Source organism: Terrapene carolina, unplaced genomic scaffold (genome assembly GCF_002925995.2).
Source record: "Terrapene carolina triunguis isolate 2854851 unplaced genomic scaffold, T_m_triunguis-2.0 Scaffold211, whole genome shotgun sequence".
In the NCBI taxonomy this organism is placed as follows: domain Eukaryota; kingdom Metazoa; phylum Chordata; order Testudines; family Emydidae; genus Terrapene; species Terrapene triunguis.
The window spans coordinates 11204286-11229019 of record NW_020664562.1 but is presented as its reverse complement, the minus strand read 5'-3'; the positions used below and the strand labels follow the sequence as shown (position 1 = coordinate 11229019).

The window sequence follows — 24734 nt, the reverse complement described above, 5'->3', positions numbered from 1 at the left end:
ATTTTATGATTTTTTTACTCACTTTTTATAGTTAATTTGTTAGCTCAATTAGCAGAAGAGGCCGATCTAGTTGCAGGTATCAGCCATCTGGGATACTTACAAACACAACTATTAGGAGACAGAATGTGTCCCATTCTCTTTCTGGGACGTTAAGCAGGGTTTTTGAATTAGAACAGGTTAGAACTCCAAGTTGTAGCTGAACCTTCGAGTGATGGACAACTTTCCACCCAAACTGCTGCTATGGCCTCTCATGGGAGTTAGGCCAATAGTGCAGTGTGGAGCAGTCACTCCCCAGACTAGGGAAAGCCCTATCTCCACAAAGTCTGATTGATCGGGGAGGAGCCAACCCAGATTATCAGCTGAGTAGAGGACTGGAAAGAAATCCTACACCTGATTTCCTGCTGCTGATTTTTCTGTCACTAGAAGGGGGGGTCTCTTGCTTACAACATTTATTTCAAACCGTATGTCATGCCACAACACTAAGCCACACAGAAATTTGAAGTTATGTATGTTTCTGGTGATTCCATTTCCCCCTGCCACTGTTCTCCCATAGCATTATCCTCCACAATGGCAACATCTATCTTCCCAATTTGGTGTTTGATAGGCTTTATCGCCTTCACTCGACTTTCCCATCGTGTGGCACTCAGTGGTTTCAGTGTCAGAGAGGATGTTCCCAGACGTTGCTTCAAAATTTGCCATCAATGAGTTGATGCAGAGAAAAATACATAGATGCTTTGAATTACATTAAAAAATTCAGCAGCCTCATTAGAAGCTGATGCTGCATCACTGATCACCAAGTTCAATGAATGAGAACTGCATGGGACAAAAAAAGCTCAAGGGTTTAACTCTTGGATCTGTGTCTGCACTCCTCTGTTCTTTCCTCTTGTGTTGGCACCATTATCGTAGCCCTGACCTCTCATTTCAGCTATAGCAATTCCTGTATCTTCCAGCTTTTTAAGAAGCACATTTGTCATACCAGCTCCTGTAGTATCATCAATGTCAATAAATTCTAGAAAATGCTCTCTGACAGTCACCATTGCAGGGACATTTTCACTAGGTTCTGTTGTTGTTACAAAACGCACCATTAAAATCATTTGTTCCATATGGCTGATGTCAGTTGTGCAGTCCAGAATAGCAGAGTAATATCTTACTGACTTCAGATCTGCCACAATCTTCTGTTTGACTTTTGTTGCCAGTAACTGTATGATCTCATTTTGAATTGTTTTTCCAAGGTAGTGGTGTGTGTACATTTCTTGGGTGGTGTCATAACTATAAAGGGAAGGGTAACAGCTCTCCTGTGTACAGTACTATAAAATCCCTCCTGGCCAGAGACTCCAAAATCCTTTTACCTGTAAAGGGTTAAGAAGCTCAGGTAACCTGGCTGACACCTGACCCAAAGGACCAATAAGGGGACAAGATACTTTCAAATCTTGGGGTGGGGGGGGAAGGCTTTTGTTTGTGCTCTTTGTTTTGGGGGTTGTTCGCTCTTGGGACTAAGAGGGACCAGACATCAATCCAGGCTCTCCACATCTTTCTGAACAAGTCTCTCATATTTCAAACTTGTAAGTAAACAGCCAGGCAAGGCGTGTTAGTTTACCTTTGTTTTCTCAACTTGTAAATGTACCTTTTACTAGAGTGTTTATCTCTGTTTGCTGTACTTTGAACCTAAGGCTAGAGGGGAGTCCTCTGAGCTCTTTAAGTTTGATTACCCTGTAAAGTTATTTTCCATCCTGATTTTACAGAGATGATTTTTACCTTTTTCTTTAATTAAAAGCCTTCTTTTTAAGAACCTGATTGATTTTTCCTTGTTTTTAGATCCAAGGGGGTTGGATCTTGATCCACCAGGAGTTGGTGGGAGGAAGGAGGGGGGATGGTTAATTTCTCCTTGTTTTAAGATCCAAGGGGTTTGGATCTGTATTCACCAGGGAATTGGTGAAGAGTCTCTTAAGGCTACCCAGGGAAGGGAATTAGCTTTGGGAGTGGTGGCAGCGGACCAGATCTAAGCTGGTAGTTAAGCTTAGAAGTTTTCATGCAGGCCCCCACATTTGTACCCTAAAGTTCAGAGTGGGGAAGCAGCCTTGACAGGTGGTGACTCTTCTTAGATGCTCCTGGAGTACAGCATCAAACCCAGCCATCAGCTTCACAATTTTAAGGAAGTTTCCATTGTTTGGCACATACAGCTGATCTGAAGTGCCACGCAGTGCTAGGTTTTGGGTAGCAAGCATTCTCACAATGGCAATGAGCCTTTTCAGAACATTTTACCAGTAAAGAGACTCTGATGCAATCATCTCTTGATGCTGATCATCTATGGTGGCCTTTAACCTTAGTCTCATCTCAAGCTCTTTCCACCTATGGAATGCTCTCTGGTGATTTGTTGCCTTCTCATGGCATGCCAGATTTCTAGCCAGATTTTTTCCAGTCCTTTGTTCCTGTAGAACTCAATGTGGCTGGAACATTAGACTGGAAGAGTTTGCAACAAAAACAGTATGTAGCATTCTGGGTTTTTGAGTACATAAGCCATGGCCTCTCCACTTTGTCACCATTGGGGATTTCACGCCAGCAATGTGTTGGATGGAAACTTCTATTTTCATTTGTCTTTGGGGAACATGAAGTTTTTCACTTGCTGTGGCCCATGCAGTACAAGGAAGTCCCTCAGGCTACTGCTCAAGTGGGCTCACAGTCCTGGATCATCTAGACTTAAGGAACTAAACTCAGCAGCAGCTGTTTCTTGTGCCTCCACCACACTCTTCTCTGATCTACACTTTTCTTCAGGAATGTGCATGGTTACATCCATTTGAGATGGAGATATGGATGCTGCAGTAGCTGCCAGGTCACCTGCACTCTGACTAACTGGAAGATCAGGCATCTCCTCACCATTCTCATCCTCGCTGGAGCCAGAAGGCTCACCGTGAACATTTGTGTCTATGTATTTCAGGAGAGCTCCTTCCTGCTTAGACAGAAAAGCTTCCTTTGCTTTCTTTCTTTTTCTGAATGCTGCATTTTCTTCTTTCACTCATGACTGCTGTTCTGTGCCAGCTATAGTGGCTCTCAACACTCAATTGAGGGGGACAAATAAGCAGGCTGGTAGGGCCTGAGTGAGGAAAGATATCAGCATCTTAAGGGCCTAACTGGCTCCTACTACTTCAGTTGACTGCCTGTTCTCCTCAAGTGGGTTCAGGAAAGCAGCAGGAAACAGGAAGCTCCCTGAGAAGCTGGTATTAATCAGTCCAGGGTCCTGGGGGTGCTAGAGAGGTACATAAGAGGCTCCTCCTCCACTCTCTCCCTGCAGTTCCTGCTGTTTTCTGTTATTCCCTCTCACCTTTTCTCCTGCCTGCCTGTTATATCTCTTGTTCCCTCCTTCCTCCAGCACAGCACTCCACCATCTCTGCAGCAAACACAATTTTCTACACTCTGGGTCCTAGTGGTGCCCCCCCACAGTCTCGCACCTGAGCCGGCCACCTCAGTTCGCCTCATGGTAAAGCCAGCCATGGGTGTTCATTAGTAAGCCAAATGAGCTTAGAACATTTCCCTACATCAAACAACAGCAAATAATGTCTGTGCATCTATTGCATCTCCAGCAAGTGAAGAGCCACCTGCCATTGATTTGGGGGGCATTGTTAGAGACAAGCAATCAGTGTATTGGTAGAGTGACAAAGTGCAGTACAAGTGCAATCCTGGATACACCCTGACAGGACCTGAATGGATCACGTGCAGTGGGAAAACCTGGACACCTGCACCACTGTGTTTGGGTAAGGGGAACTGCTTCTTTGCTCTTCCCCACAGGTTGGTTCTTTAGTAGAGATGGACCCAAATCAAACCCATGAATTCAAATGCTCCTGAACTTTGCGGGACAGGAGAGGTGGTATGAGAATTCAGAGCAGATTCATGTCTCTGATGGACCAGGCTTGATCCTTAGACATTGTGCAGAGGTGTCCATTGGAAACACTGTGGAAAGCAGTAACATTCGTAGGTGGTAGTTGGTTGGCCCTATCCTGACTCCACTGAAAACACTAGGATAAGTTACTCCGTGATGACAATTTTTCTTTCCTTAGCCTTTGGCATACAAGGTGGAATTCCTTCAAAACACGATTTACCACATCCAGTGCTGCTTCACGCCAGAATTCAAAGTGTCTGTTTGACCAATGAACTTCTGATCAATGTTTGATAAATACTCGTGCTTGCACAATGCTATCCTCCACAGGTGAAATGCTATGTCTCGGGGCTTGGCTTCATTAGAGTTTTTTTACTTCCATTCAATTGACTGATGGTTAACTCAAGGGATTTAATGCAAGTGTAAAGGGTGATTTGAGAAGTTCCCAAATGTTTGTCATTAACCAGAGGGATCAGCCTAGGGCAAACCATGTTAGTATTCTGGGACAAATGTTTGAGGAGAGTCCAAACTAGTGTTTACAAAATGATAACTAGCTTGAATTAATTGGTAAAGGATTAATTTGAGGTAAAAACTCTAGTGTAGATATCCCCTCATGGTTCTGTCTACTGCATCTGCCAGCCCAGCTGCACCCTTATCCTGCTAACTTTGAGGAAGGAAAAGGGGGCCATACAAATACATTCAGAATATCCTGCCACCTTCAGAAAGAGAGGGTTGCAGCAATTTGTTAATCAAAAAACTGATGTGTGTGCAAGAGAAGGGGTCGGTCATACAGCAAGAGAGACAGGAACTTTATTCTGGGGTCAGGAGATCCTGCGAAATTTCATAGAGAAGAAGTGAGGTGTTTGTGACATTCAGGGTAACTATCAAAAACATTAAGAACAGAAGAATGACCATACTGGGTCAGACCAAAGGTCCATCTGGCCCAGTATCCTGTTTTCTGACAGTTGCCAATGCCAGGTGCCCGAGAGGGAATGAACAGAACAGTTAACCATCAAGTTCTGACCAACTGCTGATTTTTGGCTGTTTAGTAAAACAGAACATCTGCAGCTTTCCGAACATTGTTTGTAGGGCAGCGCCTACCTAAGCTTGCAGCAGAGTTTTGGTTTATAGACAATATTTTAAAGTTCTGTAAAATCATATGGCAGGGAGTTTGCCTTGAAAAATTGCTGTGATATTTCAAGTGTAGGACTAGAGCAAGTGGTGCAAATTTTGGGTAATTTCATAAAAGGATTTCCAAGACTCCCAGAAAAAGACTCTGCTTTCTAAAATAATAGGTGCTTATAACACTTCTGTGTGCACTGGTTCAAAACAAATGAAAGAGGGGATCCACACAAAACTCTCACTGTACTCAGTTTATAGTCTGCACTTGGTTCAGGAAATGCATTAATAAAAATATTAGCTATTTATTTAATTTCTGTGGAGCAAGTGGTGTTTTTTACCTGACAGTACAATGCACAGGCTCAGACTGGTAGATGGTTGTCTTTTTGCCAGAGAGCGCATGAAGGCTAGTCCTGAGTGAATGCCCTCCCCAAAAAATCCCCTTGTAGCCTTGTGGAAGAGGCATTGGTGTAGTTAGCCAATGTGTTTGTCTTCTCTTGTACTACACCTGTTCATGATACTGTGTGCTTCACTGCTCTTCTTTTTGTTTGCAGTTAAGTGGGAGTTTGTACAAGGTCAAATTTGGCAGTAGTGGGATGAGATCCAAGATTTCTAATATTGAAGACCCAGTTCTTTCATTGAGTCACATTTGTTTTTTTGTCTGGAAATGCATGTGCCAGATGAAATAGTCCGACATGGTAGAATTGGAGCTGGGTGAACAACTGATTTGTTTGGTTCTCTGGCAGTTCCAAAATTCTGGAATAAAGAAAGAAAAACCATTTAAGTCAAAGTGAATCTAAAAATTTTGAAAAACTTTGGCAAATCAGAAAAGTTGACAAAGCTGTAATTTCAAACAAAATGTTTAGTTTGGATCAACTTCAGCAACTGAAGTCTTTCAATTGGACAAATTTTTTTGAAATGTATGCGCCAAATGAAATATTCAGATATGGCGGAAAATCAGTTTAATGGTTGTCCATAGTGCATGATGTGCGTCTTCTTTCTGAAGAAAGAAAAAAGGTGGTTTATAAAACTGATTTATTTTTTCCAATAGGAATTTCTGAAGATCCCAACAAATGCTTCTTGTACGTGTTGTTCTCAAATTTCCTGTAGGCCTTTAAACATATGAATAAATCATGAACTCCCTTTCCAGCATTTCAAAACTACAGGTCCTTTCAGATCCACAGAAACTCTACATGAACTCTTAGGTTAGCAGATTGTAGTATGAAAATTTGTGTTGAACAATTAATTGCCCATTTTGGAAAACAGAATAAAGAATGTAGTAATAGAAATGAAAACCAACATGGGGAATGCATAGTGAAAATTTCTGAAGACCAAAAATGTAGCTTAAGCAACCCTAATTTATCTGATATTTACACATGAGAAATTTTTCTGAACTCCCAGTAGTAGATAGCTTAGTACTTAGTGTGATCTGGAAAATACTTGTACTGTGTGGAGAGAAATTTCATGTACTGAAAGAGGATATTGGAAAAAAACCAAACCCTTGAACTGTATTCCCGGTGGAGTTTACATATGTTATCTCTGGTACCTTTATGTTGAAAGAGAGGTGATAGAACTACAGGGAGGGGTTAGAAAGCAAGATCAATCTTCAAAAGCAGTTGCTGAGGACAGAATCCAGAGAGGAGCAGAACTCAATCTCAGCCATTACGAGTACTGGGTTTACTTTGTCAACCACCAGGATGACTTTGCTGAGCTGTATCATCATTCAGCTTCTCTGGGATTTCTGTGCTAAGGGACAAGGTAAAATGCAAAATTAATCAAAATAAATTCAATAACACTTTAGCTTAACTCTTCCCTGGTGTGGGGTTATATTAAATACGCTCAATGATGCACATAGTCAAGTGCTGTTACAGCAAACTCTCATATATACAACTTCAGCTCACATCATTTGATCTTCAGTCTAATTTTTATGAAGTTCTAGAGACTATCCATGTACATAATCTACTGCCTGATACAGAAGGGCTGAGTGCATTCCCCAAAACAGTGCAGAGTTCAAAGTGCAGAAGCAGGTGAGCATTCCCAGTATTTCTATAAGTGGTACTGCTGTAATCAGGAGAGCAGGTGAAATTCACTCAGGTACTCAAATGCCTCTTATTCATGCCATGCTATGGGAGTTGTAATTATATTTATTGTATTCTGGTTTGTTTAGAAACTGTTCCGTATCACTCCCAGGTTCACTGTTATATGGATTGAAGAAAATGCTCTGGCATGTGGGCCTGATTTATAGGTACCATGGGGATAGGAGTCTTTCATATACTTATAGATAGTGCAATAAGCCCTATAGAATGAGTGGGCACTTTAATTTCTGACACTAGATCTGACTTGTCCATTTTCATGATTTCATATAGTAAAATATGTCTTGGAGAGATGACTTTCCAGGAGACTGTGGGATTCCTGAGTATTTAAGGGCTATTTGAATGTGGTGAAGAGAAAGTAGGGTCTATTTGAAACCTAGCTATTAAAATCAAGCGGCTCTGGGGAGGAACCAGGGTTTGTGTAGTGAAGGAGTCTTGTTTGTAGGACCCTTGTCTCATCTGAACACTGAGGATTATGTTCTGCATTTCTCACCTCAGGGTTAATCCTGCCAGGTCCACCCATAATTTACCCAGCCAATCTCATTAGGGCAAGGAGTAGAGCAGGGATCGGCAACTTTTGGCACGTGGCTCGCCGGGGTAAGCACCCTGGTGGGCCGCTCCAGTTTGTTTACCTGCCGCGTCCACAGGTTCGGCCAATTGCAGCTCCCACTGGGCACGGTTCGCCGCTCCAGGCCAATGGCGGTGGCGGGAAGTGGCAGCCAGCACATCCCTCGGCCCGCGCCACTTCTCGCAGCCCCCATTGGCCTGGAGCGGTGAACCACAGCCAGTGGGAGCTGCAATCGGACGAACCTGTGGACGCAGTAGGTAAACAAACCGTCCCGGCCTGCCAGGGTGCTTACCCTGGAGAGCCGCATGCCAAAGGTTGCCGATCCCTGGAGTAGAACTTTCACCTGGAATGAGCAGTGGAGAGTTCTTCCTCCAGAATCCATGTATTGTGAAGGGGTTCTTCTGATCATGAACACAAAGCCACTAGTAGCTCAGGACCCACCTACATTGGAACGCGCATCTCCCTTTATGATGTGCCAAGACTTGCACTCCTTTGGGACAATGCCAACCACCAAGCCTAGGATAGAAGTGTGTGTGTGTGTGTGTGTGTGTGTGTGTGAGAGAGAGAAGGCATTTTTGGTGAAGGAGATCCAGCTCCAGCTGTGGGATGAACTTCCAGATGACAAAAATTATGTCTGTCCAGTTTTAGGTCTCACTGCAAGATTTGCCTTTTTTGATAAAGCTTTCCCACTCTAATCAGAATGATACTTTTAACAACTACCTGCTCCCCACACAGTAAAATAAAATAAAATTACCTTAAGCAGATCCTCCCAGCAGCAGAGACCGGAGAAGAGCTACAGACTTCATTAAGTGCTCAGGGATCTCACTTTCACAGTTTGATGCAGAAAGTGCTCGTATATTTCAATGTTGAGAGGTAATAAAAAAGATGGATATAAAGAATCTTAACTGAAGGGGATTTATGACCTTAAGTCCTGTTTCCATTTCAACTTATCTATTTCTGTATAGAAATTACTTGTGATCCTCTAGCAGTGACTAATGGAACCTTCCAGCCCCAAAAGAGAGTGTTCAGAGAAGAGGATGTAATCAGAATAGACTGTAATCGTGTATTTCACTTTGACACAGACAACAGGGAAAAGACAGCAGAATGTACAAAGAATGGCTGGTTACCTATTCCAAGATGTATCTGTACGTTGCTTTTATGTCTTAATGTGTTTAGACACTATCAAAATCCAGATGATTATATAATGTGTGCAGTTGACAGTATAAAAATATTTAAATAAAAAGGAGCTGGTGGCCTCACTTCTGCAGTCAACAGAAATGAAAGATTCATTCCTGCAGGGCTTTTCCCTTTTTCAAAGTTCACTTTAAATGTCTTGGAAAAAGTCCCTGTGAAAACTATCAGATAGCATAGTCGTAAATAACTATATGAGCAACATATACACTGATTGACTTGGCAAATGTGTTAGGATCAGCCTCCTACAGGGAAGATTTATATCTCTGTATTTTACCTATCAAAATGGTAGCGTGCCAGGCACAATACCAGTATAGTATGAATGATAAGAAACTCTATGGGACATATTTAGACTCAGAGTCACTCATATACACCACAGGCCTAGTTTTGTGCCCTCAGATTTGGTACCTTCATTTATTCTGAACTGTCACAGTTTTTTCCAGGTGGTTCTTTCTGTGCTAAAGTTTTTTCTCAAATGCTTACCTAATCTTTCCTCAGGTAAAATCCCAGTGGCTGCAGTGAGAGTTTTATTGAGTAGAGACTAAGTAAAAATTAAGGAATTTGGCCCTTGATATTTAACAATAAATGAAAGCTGTCTAAAATAGGAGGAGGGGAAGCCCACCAGTGTCATTATAAATTAACCCTCTGATAATGGGACTACAGATTTTGTGGTAAACATGGAGCTTGTTGTGTGTGGAGGGAAATCAGTCACCTCCAAGGTATCATCTTGCCCACTTGTGGATGGCCCTGTACCATGAGCAGATCCCTCACAATATGTGGGTTCTGGGGGCAGGACCCCCTGCTCACCAGGTGAAAGCGGTAATGCATGCGCCAATTGAACAATTTGAGTGAACTGTGAGTGGAATCTTGCAGAGTTCTCCCCTCCTCCCACATCTTCCAATGAGTTTCCACAGAACAGGGTAATCTTTCCTGGAGTCTGTGAATAGCAAGCTGTTATGCAATAGTTTCTAAAGCTGTCCCATCCTACTTGGTAGGAAAAGCGTATGGAGGTGAAAAGTAAAATAACCCAGATCATCATATTGTATATGTCCTGAACTCATGACTCCAGTTAATGTAACGTTCAAACGCAAAGTACTAAAACTGAGGAGAGAACTGATGAGTGAATATAACAGTGAATTTTTCTTTCATGTACTTTGTAATATATATATATATATATATATATATATATATATATATATGTTCCAAACTTTCTTTTAAAGTGAAACTCTGTGACTACCCACATATAGAAAATGGCAGATTAACTGGCTATTACAAAAACCACAGAGAAAAAGATTTTCCAGTACGTTTAGGGGTGACAATTTTCTACAGATGTCTTGATGGTTATGTATCTAAGAGTGAGAGCACCTGGAATCTAATCAGATGTACTGCAGATGGCTGGGACCCGATGCCAAAATGTCTTAGTAAGTAAATGTAAATTTGCTTTTTCTTAAAAATACTATTGTAGCATGAAACACTAGTAAATATGTAGAGCATCAGCAGCAGCAGCATTTGAAGGAACCAGGTTGGGGGGAGTGGGGAGACTGTATAACAATGCTTTGGTAGTCTGGCCCTTACATCTCCCAGTCAAGACTTGTAATCCAGGGACATTAAAAAATCTTTAGTAGGATTTTCCCCTTGTTAGTCATGGCTTACAAACAGAGAAGTTAGATAAACACACAAAATATCCTTTTGGGAAGGTTGCATAATAACATTACTGTATTTCTTAATGTCCAAAATTTTTACACACAAAACCAAAAACACACATCGGGAAAGCAGGCTGGTCCCCCAGGCAGGGAGGCACAATTCACCCCATCTCACTACAAGCTTACTCTTTACAGCCTGACTGCTACTAGACCCAACAGAGCCCCCCAGCCTGCAAATAGGATCAGGAAAATACTGATCAAATCCACATGGATCTCACTTGCATAGCTTTATGCAGAGGGTGCTCATATACTTTAATATAGTTTTCAAAACAGCACACTCCTGCCCTGTGAATTCCTCAATTAAAACAAACACAGTGAAAATGTTCATAAATGTAACCATATGGGAGGTCTGTGATTTCACTGAGGCCGGTGGTACCTGCCAGGAAAAGTGAATGACATCTGACCTTTGTCCTGTTCCTTATGGATCATGCTCAGCAGGAGCATGCTCATTCTCCTTCTCTTTTGGCCATTATCTTCTAGCACAGGGATCGGCAACCTTTGTCTCCTTTTACCTCTACCAAACATGTCACTTGTCCCAATATCTGCTTCACCACACCTTTTCCCCACTTCATCCCTCCCCTGTGATTTTGTACCAACACTGCCTGTCCTATGCAGAAAAACCTGGAAGGTTTACGTTGTGCGTTTTTGACTGTTTGCTGTCTTTCAATGAGTATTCTCAGTAAGTCTGGTGTAAGTAAATCAAATGTATCTAACTAACGTCTTAAAAAACCCAGCTGGCAGATTGTGGGCTAGACCTATATGAGAACAGGAAATTTGCAATGCAGTGTCCCCCCCATTATTTTGGTCTAATGCTTGTTTCAATATCTGCACAAAATACTCAGCCAATCCATTTGATGGTGGGTGATAGGTAGCCAACCTAATATGCTTCCACACATTTTGCCATAGAAATGTCTGAAAATCTTCAGAAATAAATTATGGACCATTATCTGAAAAGAGGTCTGTAGGTAAACTGTACATGGCAAACAGAAGAGGTTGTTGTCATGTGAACCAACTCTGACCACCGAGAATAAGCACCAACCACAACTAAATAAATTTGCTTATTTTTCTGCAAAGTCAATGTGCAGCCATTGACAGGGCTTCATAGCCCCCTTCCATGTGTGCCATAGTACCATTTCTGGTATGTTTCAATGGCTGTTGCAGGAGTCATGCAGACTACTTTCCATGTCTATATCTTGAACTAAAGCCAGCCACCTAACATAACTTCTGGCCACGCCTTTCATTTTTACTACCCTTTGGTGCTATTCATGTAATTCCACTGGCATCTTTTGCTGTTCATGTTTTGCTATTACTACTCGTAGCCCCCATGGCAAACAACCATTCATGGATAACTCCAGTTTCCTGAATAGTAAGGACTAATTTTCTCTTTGGTTATGAGGTGTAGCCATCCCAGAAGAGTATAGTGAATCACCTTTGAACCCAGTAGTTTTATCAGTGTCTTATAATCAGTGATGAGGGCAGTGATTAGGTCACTTAGCTGGGATGTGAGAGAATGGCAAAGCAGGGACTTGACCTGGTTCTCTCACTTACCATGTAGGTGCCCTACCACTTGGCTCTTGGATATTCTGGGGTGAGCATATCTCTCTCTCTCTCTCATATATTTTTTATGAAAAAAATTCAAAAGGTCTCAGGTTTTGTCTTAATGTGAAATAGGAAAACTGTTCCCTGTCCAGCTCTATACCTCAGCATATTCTGGGAACTGGTATGTGTAGGGAACACACTTAGTACCTGGAGAATTGGCCCTGGGCTGGAAAGTAATTCAAAGGTTGGGCGCAGACCAGGGGAGTCTGAGAGACCTAAAAGCATCACAGCTGTTCCATAAAGTCTTTAATCAATATCTAAGATTTCCCAGGTTAGTGCACAAAGCTTTTTACAAAGCCATATCCACTTTAAGTGGAAAGCTTTGTGTTCCAGTTGGAGAAATCTGTAACCTACACCCAAGTTTTCTCCATCTGCTGTGAAGATTTTTACATGGAGCAAGTATAAATGTCTTACTGTCTGGCCAGCCCTGCTTCCTGGCCTCTCAGAGTCTCCAGCTGTTTCCCCCATCACTCATCACAGCCAGACTCCGCATCACCATCAGTTCTCGCTTTCCTTCTGCATCCTTGCACCTCAGCTGCAGACCCCAGCCTTCCCCAGTATAGGGCCTAATTCTAGACCTGAGTCCAGTGCCCAGTAGCCCCTCTCCATGGATACTTCCATGCCAAATCTACTCTTCCCCCTCCACCTCCTGTGAGGATAATGAGTCTGCAGGACAGGTCCTGCTTTCCTCTATGAGACCTTAGCAGGTCCACCAGCCATCAAAATGTATCTCCACACTGGAGCTGGGGGCTGCACTGAGTACACATCCTGAGATTAAAACCTCTTCCTCTTCCTAGCCTGCCAGACTCCCCTAGTTCAACTTCCCACCTCACTGCTCCCCACACTCTTAGCACTTTGGAATGCTCTTCAGTGCAATAGTATTTAAAATTATAAATACTTGTAGATTAACAATTACAACTTTATGTCTCCAGTGATTTAAAAAATTAAACAGTGAGTGCTTAATCATTCACAGAGTGTCTTGGCTGATGGGGACACAGATAATCCTAACTTTTTAGTTTCAAAACTGAAATTCTAATCACTTATAGTAGGCGGGGGGAATGTACACTAATTGGCCCTGTATGGATTTTTAATGTGCAGATTATTCTATTTTTCCGTTAGAAGTGGCAGAAATATCATGAAATTTTACCCCTCCAGCCCCCAGTATGTAAAGAGCTCACTTTTTGAAGTCTTGATGTTTGAAAACTTTTATTCTACACTTTGAAAAACTAAAGGACAATCTCCATTAGATTAGTTATAAAATTGCAGATAGGAATAGCTACTTCCCATGAAAAGTTAGAAGAGAGAAGAGGGGGTCACCACAACCTGGTGTGGTATTGTGAATTAAATAGAGCTGTGGGCATGCATGGGTCTTCACAAAGCACAAACAAGGACAAGCTCCGTTCCCCAAAGAGCTTACAGTCAAATTCAGATCAACACAATGCACAGGATAGCTGTTCCAGTACAAGATCAGTAGGCTTAGAGACATTCATGGTCAGAATGATATAGGAAGTGAGAGTGAAAGAGGTGAGTTTTAATGAGGGATCCGAAGTGGAGTATACCTGGTGCACAGAGTGGGAGGCTTGACAGAAGGTAGAAAGCCAAAGGATCTCAGTTTTTTCTCCCAGTTTAAATGCCTGCTGTCCAGCTGCTAACTGTACTAAACCTTTTTCCTTTAGAAAAGTGTTCTCCCATTTGGTTGGCAAATTGTAAATTCCTAATTCTATGGCAGAAATACTACAAAGAAGGTGATGAAATTTCGTATGTGTGTGATCATGAATATATCCCTGAAAATCAGCAAGCAAAAGTTACATGCACAAAGAATAACTGGACACCTACTCCAAGATGTATCTTTAACAGTAAGCAGCATTTTTGTTCTTTCAGGCTCCTGGCTAAACAACTGCAAAAACACTACTATCATGTTCTGCTTAAGAGAAATACAAAAATAGTGTAATGATTGGTATAGATAGAACCTCCATCAATAGGTGGTGCTGCATCTTTATCTAAGTACTAAGTTGTTGCTTTTTTGTTTTTAATATGTTATATCTGGTCAGGGCATTAGTAAGGAGTTTTAGCTCTGCCTGTTTGTGCTGGAGTTACTACTTGCAGTGTCCCAATACATCCTTTGATTTCTATAAGCTAGTGTTATAATACCAATTCTAGCAGATGACTTATCATGAGAATGTGTATTCTTGACCTGAGTAACTGTAAGATCATGTTGTGACCCTCAGCCTTCCTCATCCAGACCCTCTCTGCTGTTTGTCACCCCCCACTTGTTGTGTCATGTCTAATATTTAGATTGTAAAGTTCTTGGGACAGGTACCAAGTATTTCTTTATTTTCTGAGAACAGCCAAATATATTTGTGGGCATAATAAACATTATTATTAATAATAATGCTCTTCCTGCAACCCATACTTGTTATTCCTTATCCCCACGCCAGAGCCTCTCCTGGTTCTTCTTATATCCATCCTTACAGGTTGGCTCTGCCTCCCCATGCTCTTCACCCCATTGCATTTCAGTCATTCTGTTTCCTCCTCCTTCTCCAGGCTGACTGGGCACCATCACTGTGGGGAATGAGAGTGCAGGAGAGACAGTTTCAGTGATCTCAGTTTTAATGCCCAGAACCATTGTGGCCCTCTAGAAGCTAGGAAGAGCAATTTCAGGGAAGTCCAGCTCAGCCCCTGCAACTCTAGAATATGCTCAGTGTGGACAGGATCTTCAAATAATTTAGTTGTCAAACTGTAACAGATCTGTACTGGGCATTTGAAATCTGAGACTTACATAAACTTATAACTTGGCCAAATTTGAGTGAATATTCTGGAGGACAATAAAAGATACATTCTTGATACTGGGTGGACATCCCAGTCAAGTTGCAAGTCCTTTCCCCAAAGCATCCAAGTGCCTGAGTTTCTTAACAAAACAGCTGTAAGATTATTTTAACATTATTTTTTTCTCATTTCATTCTTATAAATGACTGAACCGTGTTAGCAGATACTTTCAAAAACACCCAGAATAGAAAATTTTATCTGCAACAGTTGAAGTTTGACAGAGTTGTAAGCAACCGAAAACAGGGTCTTATAATGGAGTGTGTCCAGCAACCTTAATAACAGGCAATGTTACCTGAGCCATCTGTAATATAGCCAAATTATGGCATTTAGTGACTAGCCTGTGTTGGGGATGGTGTGGAGGCAAACTGGCCCAGGGAGGTATTGTACTGTAGGAAGCCCAATCCCTCCCCCAGCCCGCTATCAGGCAGGAGGAGTGTGTGTGTATAGGATCCTAGAGGTGGAGGCCAAAACCAAACTAACAAAAATGTGTGTCCCCTTTGAAAACTCCCCCTCCAAACTTATCCCTTCTGGCAGAATTCCTAGTGCTTCCTTATTGTTCTAGGAGGCAGGCTGGCTTATTTGTCAGCTTGGGGAGGAACTGCTTATGGCCCTTGAGATCTCTGAGCCTTGAGTCAGAGCAACAAAACTTATAGTCAGACATACAAAGTCTCTAGGGCCCTGGTCATACTAGTGACCTAAAGACTAATGGGCCTGCAACCTGCAGCAGCCCATGTTTGCACCCAGGTTGTCTTGGTTGTAAGTGCCCGACTGTCCCTTAAAGGGGTAGTACACCTCACCACATATCTCTCCCCTCTGACTGGACCCATTGGTGCACCAATAATCGTGCCTACATCTTCCTCAGTCAGAGAACAGAAATCAGTGTTATGATGTTCCTTTCCTGGACAGTGTTCTACTGCTCAGAACTGACATGGGCATTTCATCATATGGAGCTAGTGCAGAGCCATATGATCAGTGATCAAGACAAACAGGGTACCCAAAGGTAGTGTACTAGCACCCTCGTGGACCTGTGGATGGGCAAGAATTTCTTTTTGAGGGCAGAGTACCACATCTCTCTGTCTAGGGGATTCCTACTCATGAAGAGGATGGGGTATTAGTGGCCTTGGAACAGTTGGGAAAGGACCATACCCAGGGTTAAATGTGAGGCATTGGTCTGTAAAATAAACTCCCGTGTGAAGTCGGGGCTGTGCAGAAAGCATTTATTGCAGAGAATTCTCTTCATCTCCTGAGACACCTGGTCTCACTGAGGTGACTCCAATCTGTCTTGTGGATGACTTTTCGATAAGATCCATGAGAAGTCCTGCCAGTGAGGCAAAAATTAGCACAAACTATCCGTAATATCTGGCTGGGCCCAGGAAAGACATACCTTTTTTTTGATGCTTGGGACAGATACGTTGGCCAATGAACATAAACATGGCCATATTGCATCGGACTAATGGTCCATTTAGCCCTGTATCCTGTCTTCTGACAGTGGCCAGTGCCAGATAGTTCAAAGGGAATGAACAGAACAGAGCAATTACCAAGTGATCCATCTCCTGTTGTCCTGTGCCAGCTTCTGGCAGTCAGACGTGTAGGGACACCCAGAGCATGGGGTAGTTGGAACTAGGGATGCTGAAGGTGTGGCAGTACCCCTTGGCGTTAAGTGGTTTCCATCATGTACAGGGTTTGCAGTTTGTTCAATGGCTTTCAGCACCCAACTATAAAAATTGTTCCAATGCCAATGAAGTTGCATCCCTGACCATCTTGGGTAATAGTCATTGATGGACCTATCCTCCATGAATTTATCTAATTCTCTTTTAAACCCTGTTATACTTTTGGCCTTCACAACATCCTCCATCAACGAGTTCCATGGGTTGACTGTGCGTTGTGTGAAGAAGTACTTCCTTATGTTTTTTTTAAACTTACTACGTATTAATTTAATTGGGTGACTCCTAGTTTTTGTGTTATGGATGGGGTAAATAAAACTTATCTATTCACTTTCTCTATCCCATTCGTGATTTTATAGACCTCTATTATATTCCCCCCTCAGTCACTCTTTTCCGAGCTGAACAGTCCCAGTCTTTTTAATCTTTCCTCAGGTGGAAGCTGTTCCATACACCTAATCATTTTTGTTGCCCTTCTCTGTACCTTTTCCAATTCTAATATATCTTTTTTGAGATGGGGCAACCAGAACTGCATTCAGTATTCAAGATGTGGGGGTATCATGGGTTTATACAGTGGCATTATGATATTTTCTATCTTATTATCTATCCCTTTCCTAATGGTTCCAATAATTCAGTTAGCTTTTTTGATTGCCACTGCACATTGAGCAGATATTTTCAGAGAACTATCTATGGTGACTCCAAGACCTCTTTCTTGAGTGGTAACAGCTAATTTAGAACCCATCATTTTCCATGAATAGTTGGGATTATGTTTTCCAATGTGCTTTACTATGCACTTCTCAACCTTTCCTTTTATCCCATGACTGTTTACTTTGCTTAAGAGCCTTTGGGTGGGACCTTGTCAAAGGCTTTCTGAAAGTCCAAGTACACTATATTCACTGAATCACCCTGTCCACATGCTTGTTGATACCCTCAAAGAAATCTAATAAATTGGTAAGACATGATTTCCCTTTACAAAATCTGTGTTCAGTCTTCCCCAACATATGTTCATCTATATTTCTGATAAGCCAGTTCTTGACTACGGTTTCAACTAATGTGTCTGGTCCTGAAGTTAGGCTTGCCAGCCTGTAATTACCAAGATTCCCTCTAGGGCCTTTTTTAAAAATCAGTGTTACATTAGCTATCTTCCAGTCATTTGGTACAGAGGCTGATTTAAGTGATAGGTTACATACCACAGTTAGTAGTTCTGCAATTTCTGCAACTTCATATTCCCTAATTTATGCTCCTTTCTATTTTCCTCAGTAGGATTTGACGTTCAGTTTTAAAGTATGATTTTTTGCCTCCAGTTGCCTCTTTTACTCTGTTGTTTAGCCTTAATGGCATTTTTTTGGATCTTGTAGCTTTTTTTAAAATTTGGTATATACCTTTAGTATGAACCTTTTCATGGTGTTTTAAAATAGTTTCCATGCGGTTTGCAGGCTTTTCACTCTTCTCACTGTTACTTTTAATTTCTGCCTAACTAGCTTCCTCATTTTTGTGTAGTTCCCCTTTTTGAAGTTAATTGCTAGTATGGTGGGTGTCTTTGGTATTTCCCCCCTACAAGAATGTTAAATTTAATTACATTATTGTCGCTATTACAGAGTGCTTCAGCTAAATTCACCTCTTGTACTAGATCCTGTGCCCTCACCTAGAACTCAACCAAGAATTGCCTCTCCCCTTGTGGGTTCTAAGGAGCCTTCATTAATGGTATCCACTTTATACTTCCACTTATTGACTAGGGGTTCTATTTAGTCCTTTGCCTTCCCATTTTGCAGTTTCTTGGGTTCACCATCAGATTGGCATCTCGCAGTGACTGCAGGACTATGGCCAAGTCCCAGAGATGGGTGGACATTGTCTAAATATGGTGCCACATGGTGATGGTGAAGGCATAACCCCTGGTGCATTCCAAATGGTTAGTCTCTGACAGTCAGGACATAAGAGGCAGATATCCACTACCTATTTGTACAGCCTGGCCAAGAAACAAACCAACACACCTGGACAGTTGGTCCTTGTATTATGCCACCACAGTGTCAAAGATGTCACTCAGCACACTGTAATCTAGAGTGGAAGATTGTTCTGCTGGACCCCTCTCCTGGTCATAAAGGGGTTTGTGTTGTTAGGAGGTCCACTCTCTAAGGTCTGCCCCTATAGTCACCTTCAGACTCTGTGCAGTCACCTCTGTGACAGACCCAGACTTGCCTAACCTTCCCAGCCCTCCACTGTTGGTTCTGTGGCTTTCAGGTCTTCTGAGGAATTTCACAAAGGTCTGACTGGGCAACAGGGCTAGATCCCAGGTATCTGCTGAGTGCATTCCTCCTTGCCACTTCAGGGTTTCAGGGAAAGATGGGACGGACTCTCCTCCCAAGAGAGCCAGAAGATGTTTTCAGTCCTGTCCCAGGATCACTGACCAGGATAGATGATCCATCACTTCTACTTGGAGCTGGTCCATCTGGTTCACCACACGCAGGATCATTAAGTCTGTCAGGTATGTTTGCACATCACCATGGCTACATGACACCTGGATGAGATTTCCCTGATTTAAGGCCTAGAATTAAACTAGTAGTGTTGGAGCTGGTCTGTCCACAGTCTGAATCTACCAAACTCTCCACGGTGTTTGGCCCTATTTTTGTTTGTGTTACATAAGGTACTGGGATGGCCTATGGATTGGTTGTTCACTTCCCTAGACTAATCAAAGTAGCATCCCAGATAGTCACAGTTCATAAGGGAGCATTCATGCCAAGTGTATCCCAGGTCCGCATAGTGATAACATACCACCTATCCTCCCTAGACAAGAAGTGGTATGCTCCAGACAATTTGGGTTTGGGGTGGGGGGAGAGGATGGCTGGTCCTTTTTTTCTGTGCTGTTGTTGTGGGAATTTCTGTGCCATTTCTGCTGTTCCTGACCACGCCTGCCCATTGTGGGTGATTTGGCCTTCTGGAACCTCTCAGTCATTTCCTGGACACTGCTAAACATATCAGACAGAAATGCTTGTACCACAGCTGGATCATCTGATTCCAGAACAATATTGTCCATTAGTTCCCCCATAGTCTTGGTCTCTGAAATGAGCCACTAGGCAACCATATCCTGGAGTCATTAGGCCACACCACATGGGTGCACTCTGGCAAAAAATGGTTCAGCCCCAAAACTCTGATGATATATTTCCAAGAAGATGCCAAGCCAGTCCATTATGCTCATCTTTCGTGTGGTATATGACTATGCCCTAGCCTCACTCAGTGTATGATAGGCCACTTGTGTCTTGCTGGTGAGGTAGGAGCAAGTCGCACAGTTCAGTACTCCTTTCCCAGATCTGCTCCAAAGTGATCAAATAGGCCTCTGGGTCATCATCACCACTCAGCTTGGTCAGGGTCAGGTTCAGGAGATTTACTAGGCTGGTATCTTCCCCCTGCAGTTTGCTGGGTGAGCAGTCTGGCCATGTCTGTCTGAAGCTGGTGGTTCTGCTCCTGCTCTGCACATAGCACCTCCTGTTGTGGGGTGACTATTTGCATCTCTTCTTGAGGCTGTTGGGACACCAGCTGTGCTTTTTGATATGGGCAATTCCTCTCATCCTCCACCAGCTGTGTGTCCTGTAGGTATGGCTGGGCTGCATGCTGCACCTCCAGAAACCACCAGTTCCAGTCCCCCACTGTCTGTTATGTTGAAGGAATAATCAGAGTATTTCATCCATGACCTTTCTTGGGGGCAAGGAGGTTCACATGGAATCCTGATGACTACACCACCTGTACAGGATCCAAGAAGCGGGAGGTCAAAACCAAACTAACAACAAAAAGTGTCCTCTTTAAGAAGGCCTCCAAACTGATCCTTGCTATCAGACTTCCTACTGCTTCTTGGTGTTCTAGGAGGCAGGCAGGCTTTCTCCTATTCCTTAGGTGTCACGTCAGGGAAGGAACCACTTCATCCAGTTCATAAGGCCCTTGAGACTTCAGAGCCTTGAGTCAGCAACCAAATGCATAGTCCGATAAACAAAGTCTCCAGGGCTCTGGTCAGGATATAGTAGCCAGTGTAGTTTCTGGTCCCCTCTCCATTGTTTAGTGTCCTTTCCCTGATTATATAGCCCAGCTCCAGGGGCAGAGCAGGGTGCTTCTTGATTGAACCCAGGCTATCTTGGCTGTAAGCTCCAGATTGTCCCCCAGATGCCCTGCCACAGTGTAGTATACCATGTTAGGATGGCGCAGCATGTTCCTCTGACTATGCCTGACTAACACTTCTGGGTGTTTCAAAGTGGGTTAAAGCCATGGCCCTACCTTCTCTTTCTGCCTCCCCTTCTTCTTGGGGCAATTTGCACAATTTGTCCAGTACCCCATGGGCCTGGCAATCAATAAAGATATCACATATACCATTTCAAATACAGATTGTAATTCTAGTCAGCAATACCATAAGAAAATTTAGCCATACAAACTCATTGTCCATTCTGCTTCAAAGCCTCATTTCCTCCATATCTCTATCTTTGTCAATTGCCTGAGAAAACAGATGAGCTGTGCAGTGTATCCTGAAGGTCAGAAAATTCAGGCAGAGAGTTAATTCCAAAGCTGAGTGAGTGCCCTTAAGGGGTAATACCCTGCTAGAAGCACTGTTCCTTGAATTGAATTGAATTGAATTGAATGTACAAGCCCCTTCTGATTTGTCAAGTACATTAACAATATGAAGTTTCCTCACAGAATTACTTGTCCACAAACAAACAAAAGAATTGCCACAAAATAAGAGCCATTAGTGTCAAAACCAAAATGATCATTTCCTTCCAGCCAACTTTTAATTTGACTTCTGCAAGACACGATCAGAAATGATGAGAGCTGGGAAGCAATATGGTGTGATGACCTTTATCCTTCCCTACTGACATCCCACCTGCTCTCCATAAAGTCAGAACAATATGAAGAAATTAAGTGAATTGTTCAAGGAGTTTTTAAATGGCATTACTCCATTTAATTTCATGTCATACTCATGGTCATCTTACATTTATAAAAGGTGTTAATTAACAGTATTTTTTCTTGAAGTAATGTCATTTTCTCTCTGCTTTAGAAATATGTGGAAGGACAGAGGTACCTCATGGTTATTTCTATGAAACAAAGAACAGGTTTGGTTTAAATGAAAAAGCAACATATAGGTGTCAGATTGATTACATGACTCCAGAAGGAAATGAGACAGGGGAGATACAATGTCTTGAAGAAGGATGGAGTCCTTTTCCAGAATGCATTAGTGAGTAGTTTAATGATTGAATATCTCTATTTTTGTCACATGGCTCCTTACTGGATTTTCCCTTAATTGTAACTGTTTTTCCTTATTTTAACTAATCTATTGTTTGGTAAGGTGTTACCATCATAAACAAAAGAACTTACTGCCATTGTCTGATCTGTATTTAAATCATAAGGAGATGTATTTTATGTAAAACACCAGAGTAGAAAGGTTTCAAAACTTTCTTCTGATTGTAGGTATCTTAAATGTCCCTTTTTTCCAGGCCAGGGGAAGTATGGTTTTAATAGCGGAGAACTAAATCTCCCACTTTCATGAAATAATGACTTACAGTATTAGCCCAACCCAAGTGAGGTTTAGGGCATTCATTTTATTCCAGGATACCTTATCTCCTGGTTATTCCATCTATTAGTATCACCTTTGTGACTGAAAGAACTCACTTATAATTAGTTTTCAAGATGAGGTCCATTCTGTTTCACAGAGCAAGGGTACAATTATAACATAATCAGCATAGCTACCAAGACTATGAGAATCCCCTCTATGTTGACTGCCTCTGGAAATACATTAACTTGAAGCTGCTGACAGTTCTGGCTCTACAAAGTGGTGTCCCTTGTGACAGCACCTACCAGAGCGTTATCAAACTGGGAAGCTTCAAAACAAAACAGGATACAAAATTCGTACAATGAAGGAATAGACCGTTTTTTGGATGAGTGCCTCTTTTCAAGCATTTTCCCATATTTCCAGCCAAGAATAATCTCCCCATTTCTATAGGCGCTTTCTGCACCTTATGACTCATATGAAATTCAGTGGGGAAATGTTTCTGGCTTTTGTGGTGTTCATGCATGTTGGAAATACAGACAGTGAGCATGACAGTGCCACAGCATGGATTAATTTGGTTAGTAAACAAGGACTAGACCTTCAAATGGGATAAAACGGGTCAATGTAAGAACCAATATTGTTAAATGCAGTTAGAAAATTGTATGTATGGCTGTACATGGCTTTCCATCCCTAACCCTTTTATACATACAAAGCCCAATTTGCCTCTTGTTCCATCCACTTGGCATTGCTCTGGCTGCACAAAACAGCCAGAAATCGGTTTAACTAGTTAGTGCGAGTTCCTCCCAGGCATGGAGGAGTTGGCTAGGGAAAAGGGACATTACTGAGGTGTCCTTGCACTGCAGGGATCACTGCTGCTGGAGTGAGCCCCTGGGGCCATAGGTAGCCAGCACAAGGTAGCTTGAAAAGGATGGATCAATCTGAGGATCTGGAAAGCAGAAGATTGGCTTAAAATCACCTTTGCTCCATCCCCTACTCTGGTTCCCTGTTGTGCCTAGCCAGTAAGATCAGAAAATCTGTGCCCTGGCTTCCCCACCCTGGAGAGTTTAGCTTTTAGTGTAACTCTTGCAGCACAAGCCCCAATACACTGGTATTTTTAGCACTCTAGCTCAAGCCCCGCTAGTGCGAGTCTGTCTAGCTGGGCTGGGAGGCTCACTCCGAGCTGCAATGCGGACATCCCCATCGATGGCTGAGGGAAGCATGACAACAACTGGAACAGTCACAGTAACAATATCCAGTACAGCGCCTGAAGGAAGGGAATTATTCACAGTGTCAGAGGGTAAGAAAAAAAAACAGTGGCCAGAATTTAAGTAAGGAGTTAGGCTAGATGTTAGGGAGATATTCTTGATTGTAAGAGTATTAGTGTTGACTCTCGAGGGGAACACCTGAGTCACTATCACAGTAGATTGTCAAGAACAAACAGCTCTGAGAAGACATTTGTGGGACTAGCATAGAGGGAAGCCTACAAAGCAGGACTCAAATTAGATGCTCAAAATCATCTCTTCTGTACCTGCCTTTTGAGTCTAAGAATCCTCTTCTTTTACCTCCACATATTTCTAAAGACAAATGCAACAGATGTAATGTGCAACACTTTGTGTAGAATACTCTGTTTTGATGTGGCATTGAAGAATTTTACATTTTTAATTTTTTTTAAATACGCAGTTAATAAGGTTGACATGCACAAAGTACATATAATGAGGATACTTTAGGCTACAGAGTATCTAGTTAATAAAAATAACTAATCTTTCTCTAATTCTATAGAGACATGTAGAATGCCTGCTTTTGAGCATATTCGTTTCTACACCAGTAAAATGGTGTTTTTGCCTGAAGACATACTAGAATATGAATGTGCAGATGGATACCAAACTGTAAATAAAATCTCAAGGGGTCACACAATATGTAGCATAAATGGATGGACTCCAGAGCCCCAATGTTTTGGTAAGCTTTTTTTTTTTTTTTTTTTTGTACTAATGAAACTTCTACACTGCAGAATGTATTTCTTTGAAAAGGCTTTGTAGTTGTTTCATTTAATAATTTAAATAAATATGATTTAGGTGCAGGTTACATTGTGGATAATGATTGGGTGGGAAAAATTGATGGCTCCCAGGGTAGTCAAGAATCATTAATCACATTTAGTCAGCAATCCCAAGGAAACAGTGTTCTTCATAGACTAAGGTTAAAATATCAACCTCATTTCGTGGTTTGCTTTGAAAATTTAGAATAAACTATGTGGGTGACATTATTCATGGGACACAGTGTGACATCTGTTTGTTGTATCCCTCCAACTTCATTTCATATACTGCTTTTACAGATTATATAGCCAGTGTGGGAAGTGGTGATAGAGATGTACTAAGACCACAGCAAGAGAAAATTCTCATTGGGCTACTGGAAACATTAAGTACTGTCTCGTGAACCCTAACGGTTGTGGTCAATCCCCACCTGGAATCATAAGGTGTTCCTGAGCAGGCTGCAGGAAGCCCATTCCTTTCTATGGAGCTGAAGTGTCTGTACAGGGACACCATGGCCTGGAGTGGGGGCCGAGGGTGTACGGCTGATTTAGACTG

The 24734-nt window shown here is 42.2% G+C and overlaps 1 protein-coding gene across 1 annotated transcript in view; it reads left to right on the top strand.

Annotated features, from left to right (window-relative positions):
- LOC112104415 (complement factor H-like) overlaps positions 1-24734 on the top strand; it is a 125285-nt gene that overhangs the window by 1851 nt on the left and 98700 nt on the right. Inside the window, 5 exon segments of the mRNA XM_029912434.1 lie at positions 8617-8796; positions 10063-10263; positions 13821-14000; positions 21664-21840; positions 23932-24108. Coding sequence (XP_029768294.1) covers positions 8617-8796; positions 10063-10263; positions 13821-14000; positions 21664-21840; positions 23932-24108 — 915 coding nt within the window.